General features: G+C 39.0%; 1 protein-coding gene across 2 annotated transcripts in view; it reads right to left on the bottom strand.

Moving 5' to 3' along the window:
- Positions 1–17012, bottom strand: part of PHF11 (PHD finger protein 11) — a 589089-nt gene extending 572077 nt beyond the window's left edge. For both annotated transcript variants that reach the window (XM_053708365.1, XM_053708366.1), the window contains exon 1: positions 16828–17012. In XM_053708365.1, the coding sequence (XP_053564340.1) occupies positions 16828–16956 (129 nt within the window). In that variant the 5' untranslated portion in view covers positions 16957–17012. The remainder of the gene's footprint in view (positions 1–16827) is intronic.
- Between the last annotated feature and the right edge of the window lie 7413 nt (positions 17013–24425).

Below are 24425 nucleotides of genomic sequence, written 5' to 3'. Positions count from 1 at the left end.
TTCCTATTTATCTAACCAAACCTTTAGTGTAGCCTTCTCCGGAGCATCCTCTGCCCCGTTACCAATTTCTGTTGGGGTACCTCAAGGCTCTGTCCTCGGTCCCCTTCTCTTTTCAATCTACACGTCATCATTAGGTTCCTTAATAAAGTCCCACGGGTTTCAATATCATTTGTATGCTGATGACACCCAAAACTACCTCTCTACACCAGACCCACCTCCTTCCTTACTAACCCGTGTCACTAACTGCCTTTTTCATATCTCATCTTGGATGTCCTCTCACTACCTTAAACTAAATCTCTCCAAAACTGAACTCCTTATCTCCCCCCCCCCCCAATTTTCTATAACTGTAGATAATTCCATCATTACCCCTACCGCATGCCCGATGTCTTGGGGTCACACTTGACTCAGACCTTTCCTTCACTCCTCATATTCAGTCCTTGGCTAAAGCCTGCCGCTTTCACCTTAAAAACATCTCTAAAATTAGACATTTCCTTACACAAGACACAACTAAGATCTTAATCCACTCTCTCATCCTTTCCTGTCTCGACTACTAACTCCGCCCTCTCTGGTCTACCTAGCTGCCGCCTAGCTCCTTTACAATCCATAATGAATGCCTCTGCCAGGCTCATCTTCCTTACACGTCGCTCTTCATCTGTTGCACCTCTCTGCCAATCCCTTCACTGACTTCCTCTTGCCTCCAGGATTAAACACAAAATCCTCACTCTCATATACAAAGCAATCAACTGCACTGCTTCCCCCTACATTTCAGACCTTGTCTCCAGATACTCTCCCTCCCATCCCCTTCGCTCTGCTCACAATATCCTACTCTCCTCCTCTCTTGTTACTTCCTCAAATTCCCGTTTGCAGGACTTCTCCAGACTGGCCCCCATCTTGTGGAACTCCCTGCCTCGCTCCACAAGACTCTTCCCTAGTTTTAACAGCTTCAAGCGCTCCCTAAAGACTCTACTATTCAGGGATGCATAAAACCAACACTAACCTTTCCAAACTCCATTTCTTTCCCCTTGAACCCCTTAGAAGTTAAGCCTATGAGCCCAGCTGTTTGCAGATCGCCTTCATAAGAGCCATCTACAACAGTGCAACTCTCGGCAGGGCCCTCTACCCATTTGATCCCTATAAATGTTATACTGTATACCAACTATGTTTATAGCGCTGTGTAATCTGTTGGCGCTCTACAAATACCTGTTAATAATAATAATAATAATAATAATACATATTTACACATTTATTTTTTTTAAATAGATTTTTATTGAGGTTCAAGAGTTTGTACTTAGCAAATGAAAACAAATTACATCTGGAATACTAGTATATAAGATAGGTATGAATCCAAGCATAGGGTGACCAGAGGTCCACGATTTTAGGGGACAGTCCCCGGATTGAGGAGACCCCCGCGGACAAATTACATCTCCGGAAATGTCCCTGGGAAGACGGTCAGAGCCCCGTGCATGTTAGCGGCGCTCGTGGGAAGTTGATAGATTTATCTGTTTTAGACACTGATTAGTTGCGTAGAGCTACAGCAGCGGTTCCGCTTCCCCTGGATACTTCACCGTTGGTGCTCACTGCGCAACTGAAGCTAAAAGCTTCGGATCCCTCTCTATATAGATTGTATGGTGCTGCATGGGGTTGCCAGCCCCACTTTGCAAGACCTCAAAGGTGCAAGGTAAGTTTTCATTGGTTGTTAGTGTTTAGTGAGTAGCGGAAGCATCATGTTATATATGTGTAGGCGCAATGGAATCGAGAGGCTGAGCCCTTGTTAGGTAGGTCTAGAATGTTAAATTGGAATGTTTAAAAGTACGTAATCGTTCTAAGATTTTGATTGGTCGAATACTACAAAGTAGGAGTATCTTCTGGTGATTGATTTTACTAGTGGCTTATCGTGAAGCGTGTATAAGAGATGTGTATCTTTGGCTTTGAGTAAGATGTGCGTGTAAAAAACGGATACTGTTTTGCTTGTAGGGGTATGTTATAGTATATGTTTTACATTTTTACTCATGTTTTTTGGAAGAAAAGGAATTATAGTTCTCTATCAAAGAATAAGATTATCAAGAAATAACTTTTTTTATGTAGGTGTTTGAGCTGGTCCTATACAGGCCTGGAATCCTTGACCTCAATTCATGGATCACACTGCTTGGACTGGTGGTAGAAAATAGGGAAGCAATGTGGGAAACCCCCCCGGCTTTCTAAATTTTTTTATTTTTTTTTGAGGGGAACAAAACAGGGATTGAACACATAAGCAGGATTTGACCAGGCCGATTTAGTTTTGCAAGTGATGATTGTAGGGGCAAAAGATCATTGACAGTAAGGGTTTTAAAAAAAATCTGGCCACCTTATCCAAGCAGCACAAATATAGCAAACATATAGAAAAAAAAACAAGACAAGTATGGCTTTACATATATAGGAAAACACATTTCTCTAAGTAAAAATACTATATTCACCAGATGTGCACTAAAAATTGAACCTCTATTTTTTCTTTTTTAGAGGGAAATGTAATATTAAAAGAATAATTGAGCTAAATGCTATATTACTGAGCAAGTATCTTGAGTATCTATAAAAAAGATTATTAACCTGTGGGAGATATAGGGATAGGATAGTCAAAATTAAACTTGCATGATTCAGATAGAGTATGTCATTTTAAGACACTTTTAAATTCACTTCTCTTTTCAAATGTGCTTCGTTCTCTTAGTATCCCTTGTTAAAAAAATGAATACGCACATATCATACACTAGTGGGAGCTGCTGCTAATTGGTGTCTGCACACATTTGTCTCTTCTTATTGGCTAAATAGATATTTTCAGCTTCCTGTCAGTAGTGCAATGCTGTCCTTTCAGCAATGGATAACATGAGAATGAAGAAAATTTGATAATAGAATTGAATTGGAAAGTTGTTTAAAATTGTATGTTTTATCTGAATCATAAAAGAAAATTTTGGGGTTTACTATCCCTTTAAAGTGAAAGTCAATCCTAGCGTTGTACAAACGCTAGGATTGACTATTGAAACAAATAAAGGGGACTTTCATTCATGAAGTATAAGATACTTCATGTAGAAAGCTCCTTTATTTGTTTCAACCGATCGCCGTTCTTAGCTGCTACAGCAGCCCACCGCTAAAAAATTTTTTTGCTAAGAGGTGACGTTTTCACCTCTTAGCCAATAGCCGTTCGGTAAATCCGGTTGGCGCCCATGGGAGCCGGATTTACTGCACGGCTATTGGCTAAGAAGTGAAAAAATGTAGCCGTGGGCTGCTGTAACAGCTAAGAACGGCAATCAGTTGAAACAAATAAAGGAGCTTTCTCCAACATTGGTGTGTCCGGTCCACGGCGTCATCCTTACTTGTGGGATATTCTCTTCCCCAACAGGAAATGGCAAAGAGTCCCAGCAAAGCTGGTCACATGGTCCCTCCTAGGCTCCGCCCACCCCAGTCATTCTCTTTGCCGTTGCACAGGCAACATCTCCACGGAGATGGTTAAGAGTTTTTTTGGTGTTTAAATGTAGTTTTTATTCTTCTATCAAGTGTTTGTTATTTTAAAATAGTGCTGGTATGTACTATTTACTCTGAAACAGAAAAGGATGAAGATTTCTGTTTGTAAGAGGAAGATGATTTTAGCAGACAGTAACTAAAATCGGTTGCTGTTTCCACACAGGACTGTTGAGATGAAGTAACTTCAGTTGGGGGAAACAGTTAGCAGACTTTTCTGCTTAAGGTATGACTAGCCATATTTCTAACAAGACTGTGTAATGCTGGAAGGCTGTCATTTCCCCTCATGGGGACCGGTAAGCCATTTTCTTAGTCAAACAAACAGAATAAAGGGCTTATTATGGGCTAAAAAACTGGTAGACATTTTTATGGGCTAAATCGATTGCTTTATTTGTGCATATTATTCAGATTTAGGCTAACATTTGACATTTATAATCTTGGGGAACGCTTATAAAACGGCAGGCACTGTATTGGACACCTTTTTCAGTCAGGGGGCCTCATTTTCGCGCCATTAATGCGCAGTTGTTTTTTGAGAGCAGGGCATGCAGATGCATGTGTGAGGATCTAAGAATCTCTGAAAAAGCTTTTAGAAGGCGTCATTTGGTATTGTATTCCCCTCAGGGCTTGGTTGGGTCTTAGCAAAGACTATAGCTGGGACTGTATAGGGGTTAAATTGAAAAACGGCTCCAGTTCCGTTATTTTAAGGGTTAAAGCTCTGAAATTTGGTGTGCAATACTTTTAAGGCTTTAAGACAATGTGGTGAAATTTTGGTAATTTTTGAACAATTCCTTCATACTTTTTCACATATTCAGTAATAAAGTGTTTTCTGTTTGAAATTTAAAGTGACAGTAACGGTTTTATTTTAAAACGTTTTTTGTGCTTTGTTGACAAGTTTAAGCCTGTTTAACATGTCTGTACCTTCAGATAAGCTATGTCCTATATGTATGAAAGCCAATGTGTCTCCCCATTTAAATTTATGTGATAATTGTGCCATAGCGTCCAAACAAAGTAAGGACAGTACTGCCACAGATAATGATATTGCCCAAGATGATTCCTCAAATGAGGGGAGTAAACATGATACTACATCATCTCCTACTGTGTCTACACCAGTTTTGCCCATGCAGGAGGCCCCTAGTACATCTAGTGCGCCAATACTTATTACCATGCAACAATTAACGGCTGTATTGGATAACTCCATAGCAAATCTTTTATCCAAAATGCCTACTTATCAGAGAAAGCGCGATTGCTCTGTTTTAAACACTGAAGAGCAAGAGGACGCTGATGATAATTGTTCTGTCATACCCTCACACCAATCTGAAGGGGCCATGAGGGAGGTTTTGTCTGATGGAGAAATTTCAGATTCAGGAAAAATTTCTCATCAAGCTGAACCTGATGTTGTGACATTTAAATTTAAATTAGAACATCTCCGTGCACTGCTTAAGGAGGTGTTATCTACTCTGGATGATTGTGACAATTTGGTCATTCCAGAGAAATTATGCAAGATGGACAGGTTCCTAGAGGTTCCGGTGCCCCCCGACGCTTTTCCTATACCCAAGCGGGTGGCGGACATAGTAAATAAGGAGTGGTAAAAACCCGGCATACCTTTTGTTCCTCCCCCTATATTTAAGAAATTATTTCCTATGGTCGACCCCAGAAAGGACTTATGGCAGACAGTCCCCAAGGTCGAGGGGGCAGTTTCTACTCTAAACAAACGCACTACTATTCCTATTGAAGATAGTTGTGCTTTCAAAGATCCTATGGATAAAAAATTGGAAGGTTTGCTTAAAAAGATTTTTGTACAGCAAGGCTACCTTCTACAACCAATTTCATGCATTGTTCCTGTCACTACAGCAGCGTGGTTCTGGTTTGAGGAACTAGAAAAGTCGCTCAGTAGAGAAACTCCATATGAGGAGGTTATGGACAGAGTTCACGCACTTAAATTGGCTAACTCTTTTATTTTAGATGCCGCTTTGCAGTTAGCAAGATTAGCGGCGAAAAATTCAAGGTTTGCTATCGTGGCGCGCAGAGCGCTTTGGCTAAAGTCTTGGTCAGCGGATGTGTCATCCAAGACAAAATTGCTTAACATCCCTTTCAAAGGTAAAACTTTATTTGGACCTGATTTGAAAGAGATTATTTCAGACATCACTGGGGGAAAGGGCCACGCCCTTCCACAGGATAGGTCTTTTAAGGCTAAAAATAAGCCTAATTTTCGTCCCTTTCGCAGAAATGGACCAGTCTCTAATTCTGCATCCTCTAAGCAAGAGGGTAATGCCTCACAACCCAAACCAGCCTGGAAACCAATGCAAGGCTGGAACAAGGGTAAGCAGGCCAAGAAGCCTGCCACTGCTAACAAAACAGCATGAAGGAGTAGCCCCCGATCCGGGACCGGATCTGGTGGGGGGCAGACTCTCTCTCTTTGCTCAGGCTTGGGCAAGAGATGTTCAGGATCCTTGGGCGCTAGAAATAGTTTCTCAAGGTTATCTCCTGGAATTCAAGGAACTACCCCCAAGGGGAAGGTTCCACAAGTCTCACTTATCCTCAAACCAAATAAAGAGACAGGCATTCTTACATTGTGTAGAAGACCTGTTAAAGATGGGAGTGATACACCCAGTTCCAATAAAGGAACAAGGTATGGGATTTTATTCCAATCTGTTCGTAGTTCCCAAAAAAGAGGGAACGTTCAGACCAATTTTGGATTTGAAGATCCTAAACAAATTTCTCAGGGTACCATCGTTCAAAATGGAAACTATTCGAACGATTCTACCTACCATCCAGGAAAGTCAATTTATGACTACCGTGGACCTAAAGGATGCGTACCTACATATTCCTATCCACAAAGAACATCATCAGTTCCTAAGGTTCGCTTTTCTGGACAAACATTACCAGTTTGTGGCTCTCCCATTCGGATTAGCCACTGCTCCAAGGATTTTCACAAAGGTGCTAGGGTCCCTTCTAGCGGTTCTAAGACCGAGGGGCATTGCAGTAGTACCTTACTTGGACGACATTCTAATACAAGCGTCGTCCCTGTCAAAAGCAAAGGCTCATACGGACATCGTTCTAGCCTTTCTCACATCTCACGGATGGAAGGTGAACAAAGAAAAGAGTTCTCTGTCCCCGTCAACAAGAGTTCCCTTCTTGGGAACAATAATAGATTCCTTAGAAATGAGGATTTTTCTGACAGAGGTCAGAAAATCAAAACTTCTAAGCTCTTGTCAAGTGCTTCATTCTGTTCCTCGTCCTTCCATAGCGCAGTGCATGGAAGTAGTAGGATTGATGGTTGCAACAATGGACATAGTTCCTTTTGCACGAATTCATCTAAGACCATTACAACTGTGCATGCTCAAACAGTGGAATGGGGATTATACAGACTTGTCTCCAATGATTCAAGTAGATCAAAAGACCAGAGATTCACTCCGTTGGTGGCTGACCCTGGACCATCTGTCCCAGGGAATGAGCTTCCGCAGGCCAGAGTGGGTCATTGTCACGACCGACGCCAGTCTAGTGGGCTGGGGTGCGGTCTGGGAATCCCTGAAAGCTCAGGATCTATGGTCTCGGGAAGAGTCTCTTCTCCCGATAAACATTCTGGAACTGAGAGCGATATTCAATGCTCTCAGAGCTTGGCCTCAACTAGCAAAGGCCAAATTCATAAGGTTCCAATCAGACAACATGACGACTGTTGCATATATCAATCATCAGGGGGGAACAAAGAGTTCCCTGGCGATGAAAGAAGTGACCAAAATAATTCAATGGGCGGAGGATCACTCCTGCCACTTGTCTGCGATCCACATCCCAGGAGTGGAAAATTGGGAAGCGGATTTTCTGAGTCGTCAGACATTTCATCCGGGGGAGTGGGAACTCCATCCGGAAATCTTTGCCCAAATAACTCAATTATGGGGCATTCCAGACATGGATCTGATGGCGTCTCGTCAGAACTTCAAGGTTCCTTGCTACGGGTCCAGATCCAGGGATCCCAAGGCGACTCTAGTAGATGCACTAGTAGCACCTTGGACTTTCAACCTAGCTTACGTATTCCCACAGTTTCCTCTCATTCCCAGGCTGGTAGCCAGGATCAATCAGGAGAGGGCCTCGGTGATCTTGATAGCTCCTGCGTGGCCACGCAGGACTTGGTATGCAGACCTGGTGAATATGTCATCGGCTCCACCATGGAAGCTACCTTTGAGACAGGACCTTCTTGTTCAGGGTCCATTCGAACATCCAAATCTGGTTTCCCTCCAACTGACGGCTTGGAGATTGAACGCTTGATTCTATCAAAGTGTGGGTTTTCAGATTCTGTGATAGATACTCTGGTTCAGGCCAGAAAACCTGTAACTAGAAAGATTTACCATAAAATATGGAAAAAATATATCTGTTGGTGTGAATCCAAAGGATTCCCATGGAATAAGATAAAAATTCCTAAGATTCTCTCCTTTCTACAAGAAGGTTTGGAGAAAGGATTATCTGCAAGTTCTCTAAAGGGACAGATCTCTGCTTTATCTGTCTTACTACACTAAAGACTGGCAGCTGTGCCAGATGTTCAAGCATTTGTTCAGGCTCTGGTTAGGATCAAGCCTGTTTACAGACCTTTGACTCCTCCCTGGAGTCTAAATCTAGTTCTTTCAGTTCTTCAAGGGGTTCCGTTTGAACCTTTACATTCCATAGATATTAAGTTACTATCTTGGAAAGTTTTGTTTTTGGTTGCAATTTCTTCTGCTAGAAGTGTTTCAGAGTTATCTGCTCTGCAGTGTTCTCCTCCTTATCTGGTGTTCCATGCAGATAAGGTGGTTTTACGTATTAAGCCTGGTTTTCTTCCTAAAGTTGTTTCTAACAAAAATATTAACCAGGAGATAGTTGTACCTTCTTTGTGTCCGAATCCAGTTTCAAAGAAGGAACGTTTGTTACACAATTTGGACATTGTCCGTGCTCTAAAGTTCTATTTAGAGGCTACTAAAGATTTCAGACAAACATCTTCCTTGTTTGTTGTTTATTCTGGTAAAAGGAGAGGTCAAAAAGCGACTTCTACCTCTCTTTCCTTTTGGCTTAAAAGCATTATCCGATTGGCTTATGAGACTGCCGGACGGCAGCCTCCTGAAAGAATCACAGCTCACTCCACTAGGGCTGTGGCTTCCACATGGGCCTTCAAGAACGAGGCTTTTGTTGACCAGATATGTAAGGCAGCGACTTGGTCTTCACTGCACACTTTTGCCAAATTTTACAAATTTGATACTTTTGCTTCTTCGGAGGCTATTTTTGGGAGAAAGGTTTTGCAAGCTGTGGTGCCTTCCGTTTAGGTAACCTGATTTGCTCCCTCCCTTCATCCGTGTCCTAAAGCTTTGGTATTGGTTCCCACAAGTAAGGATGACGCCGTGGACCGGACACACCAATGTTGGAGAAAACAGAATTTATGCTTACCTGATAAATTACTTTCTCCAACGGTGTGTCCGGTCCACGGCCCGCCCTGGTTTTTTAATCAGGTCTGATGAATTATTTTCTCTAACTACAGTCACCACGGTACCATATGGTTTCTCCTATATATATTCCTCCTGTCCGTCGGTCGAATGACTGGGGTGGGCGGAGCCTAGGAGGGACCATGTGACCAGCTTTGCTGGGACTCTTTGCCATTTCCTGTTGGGGAAGAGAATATCCCACAAGTAAGGATGACGCCGTGGACCGGACACACCGTTGGAGAAAGTAATTTATCAGGTAAGCATAAATTCTGTTTTCTACATGAAGTATCTTATACTTCATGAATGAAATTCCCCTTTATTTGTTTCAATAGTCAATCCTACCATTTGTACAACTCTAGGATTTACTCGTTTTAAGCTAGAAGTGGAAAATATTAAATTTTTATATTGTAATGCTATATTGGTAAGGTAAGTATCTTAAGCATATGGGAAAAAAGATACAATCTTGTGGTAAAGATATTAAAGGGACACTGAACCCAAATTTTTTATTTCGTGATTCAGATAGAGCATGCAATTTTAAGCAACTTTCCAATTTACTCCTATTATCAAATTTTCTTCATTCTCTAAGTATGTTTATTTGAAAAGCAAGAATGTAAGTTTAGATGCCGGCCCATTTTTGGTGAACAAACTGGGTTGTGCTTGCTGATTGGACAGCACCAATAAAAAAGTACTGTCCTCCATAGCCCCCTTCAGAGAGGAGGAATAGCCTCCCCCTCAATACTAAGATACTATAAAGGAGCCATGCTCACCCATATATCGCAGTGGGGTGCAAAGGAATCTCAGAGTAAGTGGAAAGTCATATAACAAGCCTCGCTCCCAAATCATATATACCTGCCAGATCTGATCTGGATTCCCCTTCATTTAAGACGAACCACAGATATTAATAACCTTATAATAATAGAATGTCTTGCCATGTGGGATAAGCTGAGACACTACCCACATATTGCCACACATCCTTCACCCATCACTCCCCTGACGGGCCTACTCCGAGGCTTACCTGACTCCCACCCCCATGGTTGGGCCCAAGCAGGAATACAGACAGTTACTGATCTCTGGGTTACTTCCCCAACTCCTCGCTTCATTACACTTTCAGAAATAAAAGCTGACATTAGCTTACCCAGGCACATGACTTTTGAATACACAAGACTGAAGAGTTTCCTTCTCAGTTGGGGCTTCAAACCTGAACTACATCGACCTAGAACACTGTGGGAAACGATTTGGCAACAAGGATGCAAGTTACACAGACCCCTTTCCACACACTACACCCTAATAGGGAACACAGACTCCGAGAATAAGCTCCCACATCTGCTTAAATGGGAATCCCTATAACACATGACTGTAACACCACAGACATGGCAATATGTTATCTCCCTTACCAAAAAAGCATTACATTGTGTTACTCTCTTTGAAACATATTATAAAATACTGACACATTGGTACCTCACCCCCGCTAGACTTAGTAAAATGTTTAACACTTCATCTCCCTTGTGCTGGCGTAATTGTGGTAACAAAGGAGACTCTCTACACATATGGTGGGATTGCCCCAAGCTGAGACCCTTATGGAACACCTGTTTTCGGACATTAGCGGGATTAGGTATAGCACTCCCCATGAAACCCTCTAATGCCCTCCTCCACATTGGTATTCTTAAATTACCTAAACACCAAGCCTACTTAGCTATCTACTTACTTACAGCTACTAAAACAGCTATAGCTAAAGCATGGAAGTCCAACATTCCCCCAAAATGGTCATATATTTTAAATTATATGGCATTTATTTATAACATGGAGAAAAACATTTTCTATTCTTTAAATATCTCGGACCTATTTGAATTGGTCTGGGCAGACTGGCAAACCCATTACGACACTACTTGGTCCCCAAAACCTGAGGCGGAGATACATTAGAAATGACCGCCTTGTCTCTCTACTGAGTAAGAGTTCTTCCCCCACCTTTACTCCCCCCCTTACCTCGCCCTTCCCTCCCCTCTTCCCCTACCCCAACTTATTCCTTCTAGAGATAAGAATTATCTTATACCTACCTTCCATTTTATACATATACTCTAATATGGAATGTTGAAACTGTTTAGACCTTCTGTTTGTATTCACGTTGGGAGCCTGCGTGCTCCGAGTATATCTCTTATATTATTTATATAACTGAGAATATCTTATTTCAATAAAAACTTCTTTAAAAGTCAAAAAAAAAAAAAAAAAAAAGTACTGTCCATGGTTCTGAACCAAAAATTTGCTGGCTCCTTAGCTTAGATGCCTTCTTTTTCAAATAAAGATAGCAAGAGAAGGAATAAAATTTGATAATAGGAGTAAATTAGAAAGTTGCTTAAAATTGCATGCTCTATCTGAATCACAAAAGAAACAAATTGGGTTTGGTGTCCCTTTAAGCTAGGATTATTATTATCGGTTATTTGTAGAGTGCCAACAGATTCTGCAGTGCAAACTAGTTATATGGAAATCAGAATGTGCCACTCTGGGAAAATTTGAACACTGGAAAAATTCTGAGTGCTCAATCGATAGGCATTACTATTTGGGATATGCTCCAGAGCCAGAATTTGCCAAAACTTTAAAGGTCTCGTGAAGTGTATAAATTATAGATAGGAAATGTCTAGTTGAAGGTGCACTGAGAGGGACTACACTGAGGGAGCATAATATGGTAGGGGTGATAAATCTTCATACTGAGTATTATTAAACTTACTATTAAAAAAAAAAAAAGTATGAGATGAAGGGGATCAAATATTGGGTCTCCCTTGAAGAATACAGATTATTGTTAGATTATGGTCACTTAAGGGAATTGACATCCCCAGTACAGGAATCTAACTAAAAACAAGCCCCACTGTCCCAGCCATAGACAGCTAGGCAGATATTGTAGGAAACAAAGGAGAGGCTATATAGAAGATAAAGATAACAGGTTCAAATACCCTGATTAAAGAAATACTAAACCCACATTTTTTCGCTCATGTTTCAGATAGAGCATTGAATTTTAAGCAATTTTCTAATTTACTCCTATTACCAATTTTTCTTCGTTCTCTTGATATCTTTATTTGAAAAAGAAGGAAATAAAGGTTAGGAGCCGGCCCATTTTAGGTTCAGCACCTGGGTATTGCAAACGCTATCCAGGGTGCTAAACCAGAAATATAGTATATACATTGATGCATTAGACACAGTCCATGCCAAAAGATTAGCTTAAAAATAATCTACAATAATTGAAATCAACTATATTTCATACTATAATCCAGAGTGTGCAGTTAGTATAGTTTGTCTTGACCAGAAGCAGTTTACTATGCGTTTAACCCTGTACATCGCTGGTCATTAAGGGATTACCTGCTTATAATAGCGCAGGTCTATTTCTTTGTTTTTACTAGGACAACTGTTTAATATCCCTTTAAGGCAGTGCTCGACAAATCTGGGCGCCTAGGCGCCATTGGTGCCTTGAAATTAACCCCTGGCGCCCATATATTGATCCCCCCCAAAGTGTCCTGCCACTTGTCTTACCTACTGCTATTTACCGTTATGAACCACATCTAAATTTAGCCCGGTGCGGCTAGTTACTTTCTAGGCAGCAATCAGCTCAACTACATGCCCCAGAATGCCGCGCAGGTAGAGGGGTTGTGGTTCTGTGGGATGTTCACACATGATCTTTCTTGTTGCGCTGCAACTTGAGAGTCAAGTTCTCCTGTCAGTGCGCCCTTGCATATTTTTACCCTTCCCTGGCTCCCTGTCAGTCCGTGGCTTTATTTACAAAAAACATTGTGCAGCACTCAGGGAGGAGGTTACCACTGGTAGTAGTGTAATGACGCCGCACTGCAGCCTACCCTTTTTGTTTCCAAAGCAGCCCAGTTTCATACCGCACTTTGCACACATAAAGCATTTCTGATAGGAACTAGCTTTATGTGTGCACAGTGCAGTATGAAACTGGGCTACTTTGGAAACAAACAGGGCAGGCTGCAGTGTGGTGTCATTACACTACTACCAGTGGTAACCTCCTCCCTGAGTCCTGCACAACGAGATGCTTTTTTAAAATAAAGCCACGGACTGACAGGGACCAGTAGGGAGTGAATGGTAAATAATGTTTTTTACATTTTTATAAAGAAACTTATTCTTACATTTTTTTTAAATAAGTAAAGGATCTCTGCTACTGACCAATAACGGCAATAAGAAGTGGTTAAGAGGGAATGCAATGATTGGAGAGTTTAATATTGAAAAGCTTGTGCTCACACTGCTGTCCCTGCTAATATTTCACGCTGCTATTGAGACATTGCTATTTTTTGAGAAGTAACATAGAAAAGTGCTGCACCAGTTATTTCAGACTCCTGTTTGAGAACGTTACAGCATTTGTTGCAATTGTGCTCTGGGCAGACAGCCAAAGAATGATGCCGATTTTTTTTTATTTATTTTTTTAATAACGAATATAGGCTGCTATTTTACACTCAGTGAGACACATGGTACCAGATAGCAGTAATACTGCACATTCATACCTCTTAAAGTGAAAGTAAATCCTATCGTTTTACTAACGCTAGGATTTACTATTGAAACAAATAAAGGGCACTTTCATTCATGAAGTATAAGATACTTCATGTAGAAAGCTCCTTTATTTGATTCAATCGATTGGCGTTTTTAGCTGCTACAGCAGCCCACGGCTAAAAAATTCTTTGGCTAAAAGGTGACATTTTCACCTCTTAGCCAATAGCCATGCGGTAAATCCAGCTTGGCGCCCATGGGAGCCGGATTTACCGCACTGCTATTGGCTAAGAGGTGAAAACGTCACCTCTTAGCAAAAAAATGTTTGAGCCGTGCTCTGCTGTAGGAGCTAAGAGCGGCGATCGATTTAATCAAATAAAGGAGTTTTCTACATGAAGTATCTTATACTTCATGAATGAAAGTGCCCTTTATTTGTTTCAATAGTAAATCCTAGCGTTTGTAAAACGCTAGGATTTACTTTCACTTTAAAGTGAAAGTTAATTTTGCTTCCAGTGAATCAAGCTGCAGTTAGCCTTCCTAATAAACACTCAAGTCTCTAACTTTTTTTTGCCAAAAATATAAGTATCTGTAAATAAATTTATTTTTACCGTTCGCATTGTGCAGTGTGTTCCTCCGCCCCCTCGCATTCTTCCGGGTTTATGCCTTTTTCACTGTTCAACAGACAGAACAGTAAGTTGCGTAATAATGCGCGCTCGTACCCGACAATACAAAATTTGCGCATGCGCACTTACACTCACTACGCTGAGATACATACTATCAATGAATCACTTGATTCATTGTTTAGAGATTCAGCGTAGAACGTGTGAAGACTGTGTCTTAAAATGCACAATTTGAGGATAAAATGTTGAAATAACTGCATATTACATATCGCTTTATTTTTCTAATGATGCAGTTTTAACATTCTATACTTACTGTACGATATAACACTACTTCAGGTGATCACTACGCTCGTAAGCTCCGTGTAACTTGTATGACGAAAGAGCAGGATTCCCTTTTTAAATGCGCATGCTTTGATGCGCTTTAAGAAACAGAGTGAGTTCGGAGTTAGCCGCATGCGCATTAGAAGACGTGGGCGTTGTTCTTGATGCTGGAGATGCCAATGGGGGAGCCAATCGGTTAGATACTGATCGATTCGTCACAGCAAAATAAATAACTTTTTTAAACACGGGTGGAGGAACGATTAGCGGTTTGCACTATGCGAAAGGGAAAAAAAGTATTTAGAAACAGAGGTATAAAAATTCACAAATGAAAGTTAACTTTATTTTGCATGTAATTTCGATATATAAAAAGCGCAATCCCTGACTTTATTTTCACTATAACATTTCTACTTAATTATTTAAACTCTCTGTGACAAATGTAATATTCTCTTTTGAAGCCATAATAGATATGGTATTTTATAGCAGTAATGTAAATTTATGTCAGTGAAATAAGCATTTCTAAGCTTTATGTGACCAATATTATACTCCCTTATAAAGCCATAATATTTAGATATTTGCTGCAGTTTGTTTTTAACAGGGTTTTTTTTGCAGAAATATTTGCTGCAGTTTGTTTTTAACAGGTTTTTTTATTTCAATAAACATTAATTAAAATATCACAAGAGGTACTAAAACTTTATTAAGACATATTAATTTTTAGGACAGTGTGTGCTGAACCTCAGTTTAGATTAGGAGTGAATTTGAGCTAACCATTTAAAAGTGACATAAAAAATACCATCACATATATTAAAAGACTATATAGACAAGTTAGTAAATAATATGGCATGGAAACAGAAGTTAAAACCTATTTTCTATATATATATTCATTCACGTCACTGCCTAATAATTGCTGGCTCCTAATTTTTCCTGCTGGCTCCTAGATTTTGGACAAATTTGTCAAGCAATGCTTTAAGGGATTAAAGGGGCATACAACCCAAATATTTTCTTTCATGATTCAAATATGTTACACAATTTTAAGAAAGTTACCCAATGTACTTCTATTATTCCTTAATTTTCTTGGCATCCTTTGTTGAAAAGCAGGTAGGTAGGCACGGAAACATGCACATGTCTGATCCACTTTATAGCATCAGTTTATAAGGTGTGTATATATATATATATATATATATATATATATATACAGTATATAGTTGTGTGTGTGTAAAATCTATACACACCTTATATGGTTTACAGGTTTCATAAGTACAAATCAGACTTGTTTACAATTTTGTAATTTTTTTCAAAATATTGAAAATATTAAACAAAAAAAAGGAAAGTATGTTTGCTGTGTATAAATATACAACTAATCCTGTCTTACATATATATTCAAAGTATGTCATTTTAAGACTAGCTAACCTGCACTTGGGTTAAACCCATAGTAAAAGCACTTCTTCAATCAGTAGCCCCAGTCACATGATTCAGCAGTGTAACCAGTGCTACTGATTCTACTAAGGGGGTTAACCACAGTAGTGAAGAGTAGAGCATTTCTATTTTGTTTTACTTGTATGACCCATTAATCAAAGCACATTATAACTGGGAAAATGCACACAAGCTTTTAACAGGTTAATGTTAAAAATATATATGATAGATAAATGGATTAGATAGATAGATAGATCATAGATTGATCATAGATAGATCATAGGTAGATAGATAGATAGATAAATGATAGATAGACTGATCATAGGTAGAGAGATAGATAAATAGATAGATAGATAGATAGATAGATATAGATTGGTCATAGGTAGATAGATAGATAGATAGATAGATAGATAGATAGATAGATAGATAGATAGATAGATTGATCATAGGTAGATAGATAGATAGATAGATCATAGGTAGATAGATAGATAGATGGATAGATAGATCATAGGTAGATAGATAGATAGATAGATAGATAGCGCATAGGTAGGTAGGTAGATAGATAGAAAGATGATAGATTGATCATAGGTAGATAGATAGATAGATAGATAGATAGATCATAGGTAGATAGATGGATAAATAGGTAGATGGATAGACAGATAGATTGATTGATTGATCATAGGTAGATAGATAGATAGATAGATAGATAGATAGATCATAGGTAGGTAGATAGATAGATAGATCATAGGTAGATAGATAGATAGATGGATAGATAATAAGATAGATAGATCATAGGTAGATAGATGATAGATAGATGGATAGATGATAGATAATAGGTAGATCCTAGGTAGATAGATAGATAGATAGATAGATAGATAGATAGATAGATAGATAGATAGATGATAGATGGATAGATTGATCATACATAGATAGATAGATAGATAGATAGATAGATAGATAGATAGATAGATTGATGGAGGATAGATAATAAGATATGTGATAGACAGTATTAGACCACGTATATGTAAAGTATATATAAAAGTATAAAGCCGCCTCACCAAGCAGTTAGCATGCGCAGTGATCTTGTCGTTGGATGTCTTCAGCAGTGACCCGGTCTCCTTGGTTTGCTCTCGCTTGTGGCAGAAAGCACAGACACCCAAACTGGGACTGGACTTCCCAGGAGACATGGCAAGCAGTAGGTATAAAACATACACGGGACTCGGGAGATCTCCTCGGTGTCACAGCTCAGCTTGTTGTAAAAGGGAAACCAGCGAACACTTTCAGTTTCGTTTCCTAATTAAACACTGTTTTCTGCTTAGTAATCGATGTTATAAAAAGGCGAGGCTTGATTTGAAACATAAAATACCACTTCATGACTCATTCTTTTTCCGTATATTTGTGAGGAGTACGGGGTCTGCGAAATTGTTGCTCGTATTCCTATTTGTTGGGTAAAACGTAGGATTGTGCTGTTGCACACCTTGTTCTCTTTAAAATGCATAAATAGGTTAAAGATCTTGAGCTACCTTCTTTTGTGGTAGTGAATAGAGAACACGTTTTAAAAATATCAGGAGCTGACAAAATGAACTACTGACTTTTACAGTAATTGCATTTGCCACTGAAATTCATTGTTGGGTTGTTTTAAAGGGTATTATGTTTGAGCCTGTAGGGAAATTCAGACAAATAATAACATCAAATAGTAAAACGTGTGCAAAGTAACAAAGCCAGAGGGGTAAGTTGTCATAAATATTGAGGCTACACGAATTAGGGCTATCAAAGGGGGTGTGATTGCTTTTGGTGCTGCTCCTGCACGTGGTACACTTTATGCAAGTTAGTCTACCCGGCTGCCAGGTGGTTTGGCGACAAGGCGCTGAGTTAAGGTTGTTAAATATCCCTTCTTATTTTAAATAGCTGAACAGTAAAATGTTTGTTAAAAAAGAAAAAAAAAATAACATGCCCAGTGAGGTGCACTCTACTGATGGGGTCTGGCAAGGGGGCAGGGCCATCTTTAATATTGACTGGACCCTGGGCAAAAATGTTCTTGGCCCCCACCCCATGCAATTTCGCTCTCCACCCCAACATCCCAAAAAACAACTAAATCAAAAAAATTTTTTATTATTATTATTATTAGCCCAGCGGTGGATCATCCACTGCTGGGCTAATCATTTTTAAAAAAATGAAATAAATTGCAATATGTGAAACTGGACCTAAGCAGTACTAATAAGTAAATAAATATATAAATTCCTCCACTGTGGATTCATTTAATATTCTTTTGAACGTGATTCTGGTGTGAGGTTTGCTGGTTAAAGAGATTTAGGGCAGCCAACAGGAGCAAAGCAAGGTAAAGACTGAGGAGGAAGCATGGAGGTGCAGACAAATATAAGTTTACTGACTGGAACAGCAGAACTACTATGGGAAGCTGTAAAATCTGAGACAGAGAGAAAATAAAAACTATAAAAATAAACCTTACATTAATGTGTGAAGTATCAGCATGATACTATACATCAGCCACAGCAGCACATGTCGCTTGCACTAGACAATGCTGCATGGGGAGGGGCGTGTGTGCACTCACTTATTCTTCCCACTGACACCTTTCTACAAAGCACTGTTCCCCTAACAAACTTCAGTTAGTTGATCTTAGGGCCACAGCAGAAAGAGCAGGGCTAAGGGGACCAGTAGACTGGATGCTGTCTGTCCAAGGCTGCATGGATACAGTGTGAGATGAGTCACACAGCCTCAAGACTGAAGAGAGATGCTCAAATCCTCACGTGCCTGCCGCTCCAGCTGCATGCGCCTACAGTCAGCCCTACCCAGAAACAATCCAAACAATGAGAGCAGTTACCTGGTAACAGTGGTAACCCCAGGTAACAGTGGTAACCCCAGTAGGACCTTTTCTGATGCAGTGGAAATGGCTGGATGCCGAGTTAGGGCTTTGCATTCAGTGCTGCACAGTGCACATCTAAAACAGCACATGGCAATAGCTTGGCATGTCACAAGACACCGGCACGGTCTGGCACAGTTTTAAAAAAAAATATAAGCAGAGTACTTTTGACTGTGACAGTATTAGGACTGAATGTGTGTGTTCTCCATGTCACATCAGCAGTCTGGTATGAACCATAAATTTTTTTTTTTTTTTTTTTTTTTGACTCTTGGGCCCCTCAACAGAGACTGGGCCCTGGGCAGCTGCCCCTTTTGCCCTGTGTTAAAGACGGTCCTGCAAGGGGGTGATAATGATTTTGGTAATAACTGCATTATCTTGCCTTTTTTATTTTGTCTGCTACTTAGAGTGGCTGCAGCCCAGTAGTCTCTTCCCTCCCCTGCACATACTGATAGAAAAATAGAAGCTGCAGACAGCAGTTGTCTCATTGCATGACTATTAAAAAGACACAATGGATTGATAGTAAAATGCTCTAGCACACTAAAGCATAATTCAGGGGTGTACAAACCTTAAAAAAAAATACCTGTTCATGGGACTTAAGTAGTGGTAGCCCAATCTACTTGTCCCTCATGACAAGCTAATTTTCTAGACATGCAAAATAATTTCAACAAAACATTATTTAAATAAGGTCTTTATTGACAATAGCCTAGAGACGGTATGTCAGGATTGGAGACTGACACAGAATCTCTTAAAATTTACAAATTCAAAATGTTTTTTTTTTTTTTTTTTTAAAGAATTGTATTGAATTATTACTAATTTACACATAGCTAACACAAACTTTTTTTTAGTGGGGTTAATGTATTGCAGCCATACTTCTTTAGAGCAGTGCTTGAGGAGTCAGCTCAAAAAGTTAGGAGCCAGACATTTTTCAGGTTTCCATATGAAATTATGATATATACAGGTACATATTTCCATATGCGGAATTCCAAAAACCATACTTTTTCTGAAATCCAAACTTTTTAATTAATTATTTCCCCCAAGACAGAACATGCTGTGATCTGAGATGACGTTGTAGAAAATGCAGCATGTCTGCAAAAAGATTGGGACACATACAGGAACTATTAGCGCTTTTGCTTTTCAGTGCCACTCTCTTCAAACAGCTATGTGTTCTTGCTGCACTGTGTAAGTTTTCCTTAAAGGGAAACTAAACCCAAATGTTTTCTGTAATGATTGTAATGGAATAGACTCCCATGCATCCATGTTTTTGAATTTTGTGAAGAGAACAAAGAGAATGTCTGGTTTGTTCCATTCCTTGATAGTAGCTCAGAAACAACATCAAGAACCAGGAAGGGAAAGGGCTGCCTTAAAGAATTTATCAACCTTTTTTTTACAGATTTTTTTATTTGTAGGTGGAGAGTCCTCGATCGCCAAGGAAATTAAAAACTTCCTGCAGTACAGTACAGTGTATGTGCTCCAATGTGAACTTAAAGGGACACTCAGATAGAGCATGCAGTTTTAAGACACTTTCTAATTTACTTCCATTATCAAATTCTGGGTAACAAGATCCTACTGAGCATGTGCACAAGCTCACAGGGTATACATATACGAGTCTATGATTGGCTGATATCTGTCACATGATACAAGGGGCCAGAAAATGGGAGAAAAAATAAATGTCAGATAAAAAGCTACTGCTTATATAAAATTCAGTCTTTCTATTATGTACTTGTTAAAGGGACATGAAACCCAAACATTTTCTTACATAATTCAGATAGAGAATACAATTTTAAAAAACTTTACAATTTACTTCTATTATTGGTAAATGTAGCTACCAATAAGCAAGCACTAATCCAGGGTGCTGAACCTATTTTTTGGAACATGAGACAGGAGGAATCTTCCTCTAGGAGGGCGAGACCCAAAGCCTATGAGGTACCCCTAGGAAATTATATTCAGTACTCGACTTGAACAACATTTTCCCAAGCCTCCTCAAAAAGGTTCAGTCTGCCTCCCACCAGAACTGAGTCTGGGTTGGCGGCCACACCTTCATGCTGATTTGGACAGGGTTTTTGGTCTGTTTTGAATTAGACCAAAAGGAACTAGGCATCCACATGGACTTGGAGGTGTCTGACTTCTGAGACACTAAAAAGAAGGCTCTTTGCGTCTTGGAATTATGAAAGGAGTGAAAATGTCTAGTGGACTTAACGCTGCCCATGTTTTTTGTCTTTCTGCAGGAAAGCTCTTTTTATCTCCAGCGACTGTAGCAATGATATGCATCCCGTCCAAACCCAAATAAGATCTTTCCCTGAAAAGTGAGGGAAAGTCTTCTGCTTTTATGTACTATATCAGCAGACCAAGACTTTATCCCTAAGGCTCTTCTAGACAGAACAGTCATAGCAGCATTAATGCAAGTTATTTCAACAGCTGCATCACAAATGAAACTGCTTACAGTCTTGACCAACCTCAAGCAGTCCTGAATTTCATCAAGGGAACCTTCTTGGGAAATAAGTTCAGAGATATTGTCACACCAAACTGTAGTAGCTGCAGATATAGCCTGCCAGCTAAAAGGCTCTTCAGATCAAACCTTAAAGACTTCTGTCCATTGGATCCTTAACAGAGGTAACGTTGTCTTAAGAATTAGTAGTCTGCCTAGCCAAAGTGGAAATAGCAATCTTTGGAATAGACTCCCATGCCTCCATGTTTTTTAATTTTGTGAAGAGAACAAAGAGAATGTCTGGTTTGTTCCATTCCTTGATAGTAGCTCAGAAACAACATCAAGAACCATGAAGGGAAAGGGCTGCCTTAAAGAATTTATCAACCTTTTTTTACAGATTTTTTTATTTGTAGGTGGAGAGTCCTCGATCGCCAAGGAAATTAAAAACTTACTGCAGTACAGTATAGTGTATGTGCTCCAATGTGAACTTAAAGGGACACTCAGATAGAGCATGCAGTTTTAAGACACTTTCTAATTTACTTCCATTATCAAATTCTGGGTAACAAGATCCTACTGAGCATGTGCACAAGCTCACAGGGTATACATATACGAGTCTGTGATTGGCTGATGTCTGTCACATGATACAAGGGGGAAAGAAGAAGGTCAAACAACATCCATAGCTTAAAACATAACATTTATTGTCCAAATGGTATTAAAAATCTTCCATCTCACCACCTCATAAAACCACAACATGAAAGAGTTCAAAAACAGCTGTGTGATAGAGCAGCATACGCGTTTCGGCTGAAGAGCCGTATTCATAGCATAACATAAGGTAGGAAGCCTCACTCTTATATTTACCTAACTCCACAGCCATTGGCTAAAAGAACACACACACAAACAGATGATGAAAAAATTCTTAATTACCACAATAGATACAGCCTAGTAAGAAACCCTCTAGACTATCTGTATAATCTAAACCAGTAATAAACTAAACTGAATAATAATGAATGAAAAAAAAAAAAGTGTGAAATAGTAAAATGAAACTTAACCACTCTAAGTATATAGCGTCATACTAGAACAGGTGATTAATGACGTGAAACTGCAGATAATGCTAGCGACACATGTCCATACAGTGTAGGTCAAAGCTAAATAAATAAATAGAAAGCAAAGTAAACAAAATGTGCATAAAAGAGCAATCATGAATAAAAAAATAATAAATGAAAAAGCATACATATGATATTATAATGATAATAAATATGAATCTAAATCTACAGAAACCTCATATAAGATTCGAACCTGTGTACTCTCTGGTATTAGGACAGATCCATAACTCCATAACCACTAGGCTATTCGTATAATGGAGAGGAAGCCCATAATTACATGATATACATCTATAGAAAGGGGGGTATATATCAAATCCTATTGATCCTTAGAACGTGTTCGATTGATGTATAAAAGATAATAAACATACTTGTACTTAGGGACCATAAAAATATGGATTATATGTAAATATGTAATGGAGGCTAAACCAAGGAGGGCAAATACCTCATTGTACGTTATGAAATATCAGAAAGTTGGAAGGTCAGAATGACTGTGAATGTAGATATATTCCTATTGAACCCATACAGTCACACAATGTCCGATTCTAATTTGTTAAGGGAAGACAGAAAGACTCCTATAGTAGTAGTAATAATAATAATGGTGAAAATAATAATAATAATGATAATGGGCAGAAACATTAAAATAAATTAAATATTCCATTAAAGGGGAAAACGCACCAGGAACACTGCCATCATAGGAGCAAAGACAAAACCACTATACTATGATTAGTGGATAGAAATGGATGATAACTGGTATGAGATGTGTATGTGATGTCTAACAATGTGTAAACTAGCTACACTTGCCAATGATTGATAAGGTCGTATTCAAATTGAATCCTGAAGGGATTCTGGTCTCAAGTCTAAAGATCCCAAACATCTAATTTCTGCTAAGGATCTTATCCTTATCACCCCCTCTCTTGCGGAGGATAGTTTTGTCTATCACTTGCCATCTGAAGGAATCAAGACTCTTATTGTGACAGAGAGCAAAATGTTGGACCAGAGGGGTAGTAGACTTCCCAATAGATATAGTGGAGAAATGTTCTCTAATACGTGATCCAACATCACGTGAAGTCTGTCCAACATACTGCCTTTTACACAATGTACAAGTGATCAAATACACCACACAAGAAGAGTTACAATTCAAACAATGTTTGATATTGAAATGCTCCCTAGTGATCTCTGAATGAAATGTCTTAGAAAAAATGGCATACTCACAGGGTCTACACTTGGTTCTACCACATTTATAAAACCCAGATGTGTAAACAATGATCTCTGTGTACTCGTGGTAGGGGGCAGATCAGACGGAGAAACAAATTGCCAATTGTCTTACACATCTGGGGTCTTATAAATGTGGTAGAACCAAGTGTAGACCCTGTGAGTATGCCATTTTTTCTAAGACATTTCATTCAGAGATCACTAGGGAGCATTTCAATATTTATTTCAATGTTTCTGCCCATTATCATTATTATTATTATTATTTTCACCATTATTATTATTACTACTACTATAGGAGTCTTTCTGTCTTCCCTTAACAAATTAGAAGCGGACATTGTGTGACTGTACAGGTTCAATAGGAATATATCTACATTCACAGTCATTCTGACCTTCCAACTTTCTGATATTCCATAACGTACAATGAGGTATTTGCCCTCCTTGGTTTAGCCTCCATTACATATTTACATATAATCCATATTTTTATGGTCCCTAAGTACAATTATGTTTATTATCTTTTATACATCAATCAAACACGTTCTAAGGATGAATAGCCTAGTGGTTATGGATCTGTCCCAATACCAGAGAGTACACAGGTTTGAATCTTATATGAGGTTTCTGTAGATTTAGATTCATATTTATTATCATTATTATGTATGCTTTTTCATTTATTATTTTTTTATTCATGATTGCTCTTTTATGCACATTTTGTTTACTTTGCTTTATATTTATTTATTTAGTTTTGACTTATACTGTATGGACATGTGTCACTAGCATTATCTGCAATTTCACGTCATTAATCACCTGTTCTAGTATGACGCTATATACTTAGAGTGGTTAAGTTTCATTTTACTATTTCACACTTTTTTCTTTTCATTCATTATTATTCAGTTTAGTTTATTACTGGTTTAGATTATACAGGTAGTCTAGAGGGTTCTTACTAGGGTGTATATATTTTAGTAATTAAGAAATTTTTCATCAGCTGTTTGTGTGTGTTTGCTTTTAGCCAATGGCTGTGGAGTTAGGTAAATATAAGAGTGA

Source organism: Bombina bombina, chromosome 3, assembly GCF_027579735.1.
Source record: "Bombina bombina isolate aBomBom1 chromosome 3, aBomBom1.pri, whole genome shotgun sequence".
NCBI classification, from domain to species: Eukaryota; Metazoa; Chordata; class Amphibia; order Anura; family Bombinatoridae; genus Bombina; species Bombina bombina.
The sequence above is the reverse complement of the archived record's forward strand: the minus strand, read 5'-3'. Positions and strand labels throughout refer to the sequence as shown.